Below are 11,926 nucleotides of genomic sequence, written 5' to 3'. Positions count from 1 at the left end.
ATCTGCATGGAGTGGAGATTGATGTTGGTGGGAGTGGCCTAAAGGGCTGTAACAGATCAGGGTGGAGTGGAGAACACAGATCTGCATGGAGCGGAGATTGATGTTAGTGGGAGTGGTCGAAAGGGCTGTAACAGATCAGGGTGGAGTGGAGAACACAGATCTGCATGGAGCGGAGATTGATGTTAGTGGGAGTGGTCGAAAGGGCTGAACACAGATCAGGGTGGAGTGGAGATTGATGTTAGTGGGAGTGGTCGAAAGGACTGTAACAGATCAGGGTGGAGCGGAGAACACAGATCTGCATGGAGCGGAGATTGATGTTAGTGGGAGTGGTCGAAAGGACTGTAACAGATCAGGGGGTGGTCGAGAACACAGATCTGCATGGAGCGGAGATTGATGTTAGTGGGAGCGGTCGAAAGGACTGTAACAGATCAGGGTGGATTGGAGAATATTGGCTGGTACGAAACATTTGGTTTCCAGGGACAGTTTATGTTCCTGAACATGGGCAAAATAACAGTGTGGAAGTGGTAAATATTTGAAATCTTGACCAAAACTTGTTGTAGGGAAAGGAGAGCGATTTTGAAAAGCGTGGTTTACACATTCGCTGTAAAGAGGTGGGGCTTTGGAGGTGGTGACATCTTTGAAGGACGTGGGCTAAAGAATTTACCACAGATAGGCTGAGCTAGGAGCAATGCTGGAGCTAGTGCCTGAACATATCTTGAGTGGAGTAAATACCGAAAGCCACTCAATTTTTTACTCTTATATACTCAATCACATAAAGCAATTTCCTGAATTGTTAATGAGGCCGTGTACTCGCTACAATTTGCTTTGCGTCTCTAAAACAGTCAAAATTTTCTGATCGTGGATTGGAACACCAGACTCGCCCTGCTAAGCAGGATACCATTTGAGGGGTTCACAAACGTGTAACATTTTGGTCTTTCTTTCCAAGTTACGGAAATAGTGATCAATGTGGAGTTACCCTAACTCCCCTGCATATCATTCAGCGTGTAGACCTTCTACAACAAGCTTGGACCAAATACTGTAAGTCCCTTAAATCAAACGGAGCCAACCCTAATCAGATCACCCTTAAAAATGACTAAAAACAGCCATTTAAAAGGGGATTTGTTAGCGTCAAGGTATTGACGGATCTAGGACGGGTGCGCCATCCACCCACTTTTTTTCAGATACCTTATAAGTAACCTGACCTCGTCACTTCGTGACTTGCATACAGATGCAATCACCCCAGTTTCCAAATACCGGATCCGCCACTATCAGCGCTTTCAAAAATGGTCTCCTGATATTATTAGAACGCATAAGATGATGAAGAATATTAAACTTTTAAAATGAAATAATTTTCGAACATGAGCAGAGCAGACAAAGTGAATGTCCTTGCCCCTTTACCTAACTAATAGAAACAAAACGACCGCCCCCAAAAAAAAAAAAAAAAGAAGAAGAAGCTAAATAAAATAAATAAATAAAAAATAGAAAATGATATATAAATTAACAAAATAATATTATAATAAACTAATGATAATAATGAAAAGAATAAATATAAAACAAGGACCCCCAAAACAAAACAACACACACCCTCACACACCCCACCCACACCCCAATAAAAAGAAAAGAAATGAATAACAAATAAATGGACAAAAAAGCAACAACAAACATACAAATAAATTTAATAATCGTGTTTACTGTGATGGGGCCATACAGCAATAGATGTACACTGGATTAAAGAGGTTAGGGGTCATGGAATATTTTGGGGGGTAATTTATTTTTATGAAGTTGTGTGCTCAATCACGCACTACTACTTATGGTGGGGTGTTCAAGTGGTTAAAGCGTCACGCCGAAGACCCGGGTTTAATTCCCCATATGGGTACAACGTGTGAAGCCCATTTCTGGTGTCCCCCTCCGTGCTGCATGGAATATTGCTGAAAGCGGCGTAAAACCACCTCCTCCTGCCTCTCCCTCCTCTTCCTCCGTCTCCTCTCTCCCTCCTCCCTTCCTCTCTCCTCTCCTCTGCCTCTCTCCCTCCTCCTCCTCCTTCCTCTCTCCTCTCCTCTTCACCTCTTCTCCCTCCCTCCCTCTCTCTCCCTCTCCTCTCTCACCTCTCCCCTCCCTCTCCTCCTCTCCCTCTCTCTCGTCTCTCTCCTCTCTCTACACCCTCTCCCTCCCTCTCTCTCTCTCCTTTTCTCCCTCTCTCCTCCTTCCTATCTTTCTCTCTCTCTCCTTCCTCACTCTCAATCTCTCCCCCTCTCTCTCCCTCTCCTCCCCCTTCCCTATCTTTCTCCTCTCTCTCCTTCCACACTCTCAGTCTCACCCCTCTCTCTCCTCTCTCCTCTCCTCCTCCCCCTATCTCTCCTCTCCTCTCTCCTCCTCTCACCCCTCACCCCTCCTCTCTCTCTCTCTCCCCTCCCATCCTTTCCCTCCTCCCTCCCTCCTCCCACGCTCTCCCTCCCTCTCCCTCCCTCTCTCTGCTCCCCCCATTCTTCTTTCTCTCTCACACACTCACGCACGCACTCACGCGATCGCGTGTTAACACATGCACACTTATACATATAGGAATGAAACAGAGTACAGTTTAATCACAATTATGAATCACATAGTACGTGCCGCTATACGCTTTGCAGAGTTGCGTCCCTTAGCCAAGCGAGCCACCTTGGACTCCGGGTTCAAATCCCATATTTGTTTGATCATGCTTCTCTCTCAGCGCAGTACTTGCACTTGTGGTAAAAGTCTTGTACTCATCGTGGGCTTTTTCCCCATGTAAAGCTGAAATACCAGTATATAACTACGTTTACAGACATCAAATAGGCGTTGCGCTAAACCTCTTCAGTTGAGCTACATGTACACGGTAATTATCTCCCCTACCACTCGTTGATTGGAAGCCACTATCGCCTTTCATATGTCTCATATTGTATAGTACATAACAGTTGGTAGTAACAGAAAACAACCGTTGTACCTTTAGTACAAGGGAACCAACCTCTTTTACAAAAATCATGTTTATCTAACGCATGCCCACGGATTCCTAGACAACACCATGCTTCATACAATGAAATCCGGTATGATAACTCTCCCAATGAGATCGTACTAGGATGAGGTGTGTCATATGCTTTATATCAAATATCAATTTTGTCTATTTATGGAAGACATTTTTTTTCTGTTTTACACTTGCATCCTATGGTCTTGTGACATGGTGAAGCTATCAATAACACCCAAAGACTGACTGACTGACTGTTTAGTTTTACGCCGCTTTTAGCAATATTCCAGCAACATCACGGCGGGGGACACCAGAAATGGGCTTCACACATTGTACCCATGTGGGGATTCGAACCCGGGTCTTCGGCGTGACGAGCCAACGCTTTAACCACTAGGCTACCCTATAAAAGGCGTGACGAGCCAACGCTTTAACCACTAGGCTACCCCACCGCCAAATTTGCATGTTGAAATCTGACATTTGGACACGTCCTTGACCAACGAAGATTTTATTTCAACATATTTTGCACTGTTATCAATTTCCTATGAAATATAGCTTCGTTGTCCATGTTCAGTTATAAAAAGACCCCTCTTTCATACATCTATCATCAGTCTTTCCTCCACAGTTTAGTGGGTTTGTTAGTTTGTTGTTTAAAGCCGCACTCAGCAATATTCCAGCTATATGACGGCGGTCTGTAAATAATCGAGTCTGGACCAGACAATCCAGTGAAAAACAGCATGAGCATCGATCTACGCAACTAGGATACGATGATATGTGTCAACCACGTCAGCGAACATGACCACCCGATCCCGTTAGTCGCTTTTAACGACAAGCATGGGTTACTGAAGACCAATTCTAACCCGGGTTCTTAACGGTTTCCACAGTTAAGCCCTATGCACACATTTTATAATTCCAAGTCATAAAGTGTTGAAATAAACAAAGTCTGTCATTTATACGGAAATTCTTATAATTTAAAGAAGAATTTACTTCTTTGAATCAGGCCTTGACCCTTGTCCGTGTACTGGAGGACAAGGTTTTGCGAACATACACGATCCGAAATACCGAGACACAGTAAACTACTGTTACGACAAACTCGAATGTTTGTTCTTTATAACCGCCATTCGTTGTACCTATTTAGACTATCAAATACAGAAAGTGACCTAAACAACAACGACGACGACTACGACGACAACAACAACAACGACGACGACGACAACAACAACAACGACGACGACGACGACGACAACAACAACGACGACGACGACGACGACGACGACGACAACAACAACAACGACGACGACGACGACAACAAACAAACAAACAAAACAAGCCCAACCTAGTTTACCTCAATTGTATCAATTATATCTAAACTTTCTCCTTTTTCAGTAAACATATAATAGTCATATTTTTCACGTTCATATTCCAAACTTCACCTGGCTACTTAATAAAGTAGACAAACGTCACATTTGAAACATTTGATGAAAACTAAATGTGACAAGCGCTGTTTTTATATAGAATTTTAAAAGTGTTAACAGATATACAATAAAGAAAAATCGACAACATGAGTTCGTGGAAATCCGTACTTGATTCACCTTAATAGTGAAATAAGATACTCGGTCGGGATTGGTAACCAGTGTAGGAACTAGTATTGGTAACAATTACCTCCCTTTGTGATGTGGAACACGTTAGATTGACGTCACCAGGGGTTACTGTGGCTGAATGCTTCAAGATCCGGGTTTCCGTCAATAAAAGGGCAGTCGACACACGGATCAGAGTGGAGTCCATGTGTGACCCACGGCCAGGTAGAATGTCGCTACACCACGCCCAGGTAAGCTTGTGTTTGTGCTCATGTACCTCATAACCTACCATTTGCTAAAGATATACATTTTGTAAATACTTTTTAAAATATTGCAATTACTCAATATAGTTTCATATGTTTTCAGCCTTTGTTTAACATATAAACATGGTTAGTATATCTTATTATTTTTATAGGTTAACTGTAAAATCTCTAGAAACGAGTGTTACTCCTTTTCCGCAATTTACCTTGTCACAATGTATAGTGTTTTTGTGGCAGTTTATGAAAGCTTTCTAGTCGAATTGTTCTCACACTGTCTATCTGTACAACCTAAAAAGTATTGTAGAGCATAAATTGAACACCGGCAGAAAGAAGTATATACCCATTTTTGATGATGTCAATAATGAAATATACAAGAAATGGTTGTTGGATAGGAATGTATTTAATACGAGTATCAGAGCTGTGTTTTGGATCTTAAGTTAGCTTGGTAACGTTTTCATAACATTTATGTATTTTTAGGTTTTTCAGTGTACATTTCCTTTTGCCCGGTTGTATGATAACAACTGATCTCTGCACATGTCACGTCAGTAGATGTGCAGCTATTATTTTTAATTGTTCTCACCGTTCTTTTAAATTAAAACATGTGTGTTTTGAAGAAGGGTCTGAAAACTTGCGCTGTCCTTCACACAAAACATCCAAGCCAAACATCTCCAACACCAAAACCAATTAAACATACTTCTCTCGACGGAAAACAAGACCGCACACTTAATGTTTGTACGGATGCATCTATTTCACGGGTTACTGGAATACTGAATGCCATCCTCTAGAATCCAGGCTATTACATGTCAATATTGCCTGACTCCTAGAACAAATAAGGAGACTTATCACATCCTCGTTATTTAAGTACACATTACATCACTCGAGGAAGGTGAGCTTCAGTACCGTCAATTGATATCAAGTGTTATTCGATCCCCTCCATTCTATTGTGATAATTCAAATACACTGGACCCATTCATTATTATAGTTTGTATTCTTTCTTTGAATGAATATGTACCAAACATCTGCAGCTGAGATTCATGAAATATTTCACTCGGTGCTTCAAGCCATTAAATTGCAATTTAAATTCATCTTTATCTATTTCGCCCTGGAACGGATTAACACTTGAATGAATTTTATCGATATGTCCTCGTGAATTCATTTTACAGTCCACCGCTGACAATGATAGACAATGTGCTGATTGCTTTATCCTGCAGCGATACGGACCATGACTTTCTTATTTGCAAGTCCACTGATATTGTACTCAATATTAGGTCATAAAAGATTTGTTTGGGATTTGGATAGGAGATATGTTGACTCGTTTTGCAACGCTCAATAACAAAACTCTGAATAGCTCATTCATCGTTGTATAATCAGTTCACATGTATACTATGATTGAAATTGCCATGTCCAGTTAGTAGACATGGCCATTTATTTGACATAGATATTGTAACATATGTTGTATTGGGATTATACTTTCTTAGTAAAGTACAAATTCTAGTACTTTATTGGGGTTGAGTCCCATGCTGGAGTCAGGCACTGTTAATAACAGGCACCAAATCGCCAACACACAAAGTCAGCCGGCGATTTGTGTGCTGGCGATTTGGTGCCTGACTCTGAGGGTGTGTGTTCGAATCCCACATGGGACTCAACCCCCTAGAAGTACTAGAATTTGTACTTTACTAAGAAAGCGTAATCCCAAATATAACATATGTTTCATTTGACCACTTTCTAAATGGCATTGTGTAATCATAGATATTGTATTAACAAAAACTGTTTGTAGCTAAAAATGAATCATTGGAAAGTTTTGCAATATTCAGGTTAAAGTTCATCGAAATATCACGTCTACATATACGGTATGTACTTGTTGTTACTTAACCGGGGGCGGTTGGGTAGCCTAATGGTTAAAGCGTTGGCTCGTCTCGCCGATGACCCGGGTTCGAATCCCCACATGGGCACAATGTGTGAAGCCCATTTCAGGTGTCCCCCGCAGTGTTGTTGCTGGAATATTGCTAAAAGCGGCGTAAAACCAAACTCAGTCAGTCAGTCAGTGTTACTTAACCGCTATACCAAGCAATGTTCCCGGGGCGGTGGGGTAGCCTAGTGGTTAAAGCGTTGGCTCGTCACGCCGAAGACCCGGGTTCGAATCCCGACATGGGTACAATGTGTGAAGCCCATTTCAGGTGTCCCCTGCCGTGATGTTGCTGAAATATTGCTAAAAGCGGCGTAAAACTAAACTCAGTCAGTCAGCAATGTTCCGTGCTAGATGAGTACGGTCGGTAAAGCCAGTGGTTGGTTCCTCAGTACTCACCTACCCATCCATCAACCTAGTCAGCCAGCCTGATCACCCGATCCCGTCATTCGAGTATGCGAATATGGTTTTACTCCGCTTTTAGCAATATTCCAGCAATATCACTGCGGGGAACACCAGAAATGGGCTTCACCCACTGTATCCATGTGGGGAATCGAACCCGGGTCTTTGGCGTGACGAGCGAACGCTTTTACCGCTAGGCTACCCCATCGCCCCTCCCGCCATTCGACTCTTACGATTATTACATGTTGCAGACAACGATGACTTCGTGTTATTAAATGTTTTTCATTCATAAGATGACTTCACTGGTTCCCATACAAGAATGACTTGTTTTGATGTTGAATAATTTGCTTCAGATGCTCAGCTTCGTATTTGTTCTGACGTGGATGTCCGTGACAGCACGTGCCAGCTACGGCCCCTTTCAGCGCTACTATACAAGGTCTTATGGACATTCCGAATATCCCCCGTACAGAAATTACTACAACCCTCTGTCAAACTGTTTGAAGATGGTGTACGGCAAGGATATTTTCTACGACCGTCCTGTTTCCTCCATCTCTCCGATAAAAACCTTGGACGACTCGAATGCCCAGGATAACGTGAAAAGAAGCTACGGAAACATGTTTATGACCCTGGATGAACTGAAGTCGTCTTTAGGGATCCCCGCTTCTACCCACGTCAACTGGGACGGCGGAGTTCACTCCCCTGACAACAGACCAGCAAAAAGCGCCAGCGCCACTGGCTCGAGCACGTTACAGTTCGACTCCGATGTGTGTTGTTCCACGTAAGTAGTGTTGTGCATGGGGATAGTAGGAAGTTCTCGCAATATCGAAGTCACATGAATATCAGTCCATTTGTTATTGGTTTCCATTATCGCTACTGTGCCATCTACACGAATGTTTCTGCTTGTATCCCAAGTATCACCACAGTGATGTTCCTTGTGTCCCTTTCGTGAAAGGGTGCTAAATACAGTGAAAAGACAAACTCACTTCATAATTCCCAAGAAAGCGACATTTGCTGAGCGTTCTGGTGAAGTATATTCTGCTTTAAGGCGTATTTCAGATTAAACAAACTTTTTTCTCATTTTGTTCATAGGGACGAGGTGTTCCTTATCAACGAAACCTTGGTGGATGTAGAGAACATCCCTAGGAAGATAGCCCAGCTGACCAAGATTGGGGCATACCAGTTTATACGCCATGGATTTTGTGCGTGAGTATACGTCCATGTTGTGAAGCAGTCATCGAGCGAGAGAGTTAACATCATGAAATCTGGACAGACAGTCTTCTTTTATAAACACCAAAAAAGCGTTTGCATAAATACTTGTTGGCGTCAAGCAGCAACTGTCCGAGAAATGAAGTTCCCGGTTTCACCGTAAGATTGTCTTTAACGTTTTAACGTTATTCTCCGTTGACTTCTTTGAGTGGCATTTTAAAAGTTGGGAAGTACAATTCATATTACCCATCAAAAGTTTAGACTCGCTTAAAGCACTCACTATATATGTTATGTATATATATGTGGTTACATCGAGGGGAGGTAGGGTAGCCTAATGGTTAAAGCGTTGGCTCGTCACGCCGAAGACCCGGGTTCGAATCTCCACATGGGTACAATGTGTGAAGCCCATTTCTGTTGTCCCCCGCCGTGATGTTGCTGGAATATTGCTAAAAGAGACGTAAAACCAAACTCAGTCAGTCAGTCAGTGGTTACATCGAAGATGAATTTCTCCACTAACTTGGGGGAACCAACTGCAAAGCTTATGCAGATGAATTGCACGAGGATCATGTATCAAATTGTTGAAAAGCATGTGCAAATATCGTGCAAATGAACAGCTGCATTTGCAGTTTTGTTAAGAATTCATCAATTTTCACTGCGTTTCATCATTTATTGAACTCATGACATAATATTCTTTTCAACGTTACGAATTTGGTTTACAATACATCAGTTCATGTGTAAACAATACCTTTAAACAGTATGGAATATTTTGCAAAATCTAGTTTAGAACAGTTGAGTGAAGTACGTGGCTACATTTACACGAGTGAGTCTAATTTTTGATGGGTAGTATAGAACAAACTTTATGGATAACAACTTCTTTTATTTCGTGAGGGCGACGTTTCGATATCGATCCGTGAACCGTTGTACCATTTCCTGCTTGACAACCGTACAAGGACCTGGATCGAAACGTCGCACTCACGAAATAAAAGAAGTTGTTATCCATAAAGTTTGTTCTATATTATTCTTCGTTGGTCACACATTTCTGTTAGGAACATGTGTACATACAGTCCAGGTGTGTGATTGTTTTCTCTTTCAGTGTTAAAGGGGCGTGTCCAGGTGAATGTTTACAACACTACATTAATCTACCGCTGGCTGTAGATGAACCTGGGGCCGGTTTGCCAATCACGTTTCGGTTTTTCAAGATACCCGGATACTGCTCCTGTCGTGTAATTGGATTTTGAAACCGACTTTTACCTCCAACAACGAGTTTCGGTGTTCGCCCTAAGTGTTTTATATTTTAACCAGTTTCAGACCTGTGTTGCAATGCTAACACCCTCGACAGATAACAGTATGTGCAAATCATGTGTTCCTTAACTTCATTTGAACAGTATATTATCAGTCCCTACCCATGTAAGGGGTGATTGATTTTGAAACCCTCCAATGATTGTAAATTCAGGTTTTAAATAACAGGATAAATGTTTAACAATTTCAACGGTTAGTTTCGATTGTACGCTCTGTTTGTTTAATTACGTCTTAACCAGTGAGACACGAGTTGCACTCCGCATGAAATTCTTAGATTATTAACAGAGAACAATGTCTATTTAAACTGATGGTAGCGGACAATCGCCACTTTACGTCTTTGGTTGTACATATTTCACTGGTTAGAGTCCATTACCACTGTCACGAACTTCTGGGGGCGATGGGATAGCCTAGTGATTAAGGCGTTCGCTCGTCACGCCGAAGACGAAGTTCGATTCCCAACATGAGTACAATCCGTCCCCAACACACGCAATATCACCGCTAAGACTAATAACTGTTTTCTTTTAGATTTGTTATTTTCATTTAGGCAAAAAGACACCCAATGTGTTAAAATTTAAAGAATTGTTTACCTGTAAACGAATTAGTGTTTAAAAACCTGTGTGTATTTTGCAATACCATTATGAAAACTGTATAATCTTCCATGTAAACAATCTCGCCTATGTATTCTTAAAGGGTACACGAATAAACAAGGTCTAATGATGTCATTCGTTTATCAGTTTGGCACCAATGACGACATTTGCAAGGGACATAACCAATAATGTGTTTATTGTTGAAATACAACTCTCGGTAAATGTGCAAAATATGAATCGATATAATGCAAAAAGTAAATTAGTTACTGATATCAGTACTGTTTTGGCTATAAAATTCCTTGACAAACACTTTTTGTGCTGAAAAAGTGCAAGATTTTCGTGTAAACTTGGCTTTCACCTGTACAGTTGAACCTCTTATTCCGAGTATCCTGGCCTGAGCGAAATAAAAGTTCTGTTCTGTTCTGCAAAACACCGAAATATTTACGTCCGCTTCGTTTACTAAGCAAGAAACGTGTACACATTGGAGAAGGGATAGTTTTGCACGCGACAAGCGCCTTCTTCGCTTTGCGGAAAGGGGGAAGTGGTGACGAATGGAGACCATGTCCCTGGTTTAACACGTGTAGTAATATTCAAATATGTTTACACCACTGGGCTAGTCGGGTTCCCAGTCTCCCCATGATTTGAATGACTAGCCTCTCGTCATAGTTATGTTGTAATTAGTTGGAAGGCACTGATGACAAGGAGCGGGAATTTTATATTGTGACCCCCTAATGTGCCAGGATCCGGTTATCGTTTGCACATATTTTCAACAAAGTGATCTGCATAATTTGAGGACACATTTCCGCTTTAAGGTCGTCGTGGTGTACTATTCTAAACCATTCGTCACCACTCGCCCCTTTCCGTAACCCGCTATTCGGCTTGTCCCGGAATAACACGAGTTGGTCACGAATGATTCTAAACCGCTGATTCAGGTGTCAGATCACACGCAGTTCTTGAGATGATTCCTCCTCCTCCCTCTCTCTCTCTCTCTCCTCCCCCACCCCCCATTTTTTTGTTGCAAATATGCAGATCTAGAAGCGTATGGAAATTATTACAAAGTAATGACGAAAATAACACTTTTGAATCGGAAATTCCATTCATTTATAACAACCTATGTAGCCGTCGCCAGTCGCAGGTTATCGTCGAATTCCGTGCGCCACCTATTCCGCATTTTTGTAAGTCCATTTAGCTACATTCTTACATCGGGAAGCATCCGTACCTACAACAGCATTGGTGTACATGTATTCTCTAAGCTTCTTAGAATTGTATTTGATGGATGTAACAATTGTATTTGATGGATGTCACAATTGTATTTGATGGATGTCACATATATTTGATGGAAACATGTCCGTATTTTCCTATGTGATTTATATTGTACTAGGTATTGTATATAGGGTATTGTATATTGTAGATATATATGGCCAGTCGCAATTGTCAAGTTGCATGACATGGTAAATACATGTATAATCCGTGTTCATTTGTATCGTTGACTCATGTAAGGGGAGGAATAACACATACTGTTTTGCACAAGCATATATTCTATCTGTGATAATAAATCGTTTTTTATTTAATTTATAATTGATTGTTTGTTTTCTGTGGTATATTTACATATTGAAGCTGGCCATGATAGATGTGGCACATTGAGCTCTCTGTAAACTGAGGAGGTTCGTCTACCCCAGCGAAGGTAATTCGCGCAGCGGAATTCGGAATTAGAC

General features: G+C 41.6%; 1 protein-coding gene across 1 annotated transcript; it reads left to right on the top strand.

Moving 5' to 3' along the window:
- The first annotated feature begins 4,759 nt into the window (after positions 1-4,759).
- Positions 4,760-11,789, top strand: LOC124288001. Its single transcript, XM_046724512.1, has 4 exons — positions 4,760-4,802; positions 7,473-7,897; positions 8,209-8,322; positions 9,419-11,789. The coding sequence occupies exons 1-4, from the start codon at positions 4,782-4,784 to the stop codon at positions 9,561-9,563; spliced, it is 705 nt and encodes a 234-aa protein (XP_046580468.1). The 5' UTR covers positions 4,760-4,781; the 3' UTR covers positions 9,564-11,789.
- The last annotated feature ends 137 nt before the right edge of the window (positions 11,790-11,926 follow it).

Source organism: Haliotis rubra, unplaced genomic scaffold (assembly GCF_003918875.1).
Source record: "Haliotis rubra isolate DU_JTF1 unplaced genomic scaffold, ASM391887v1 Scf41, whole genome shotgun sequence".
In the NCBI taxonomy this organism is placed as follows: domain Eukaryota; kingdom Metazoa; phylum Mollusca; class Gastropoda; order Lepetellida; family Haliotidae; genus Haliotis; species Haliotis rubra.
The sequence above is the reverse complement of the archived record's forward strand: the minus strand, read 5'-3'. Positions and strand labels throughout refer to the sequence as shown.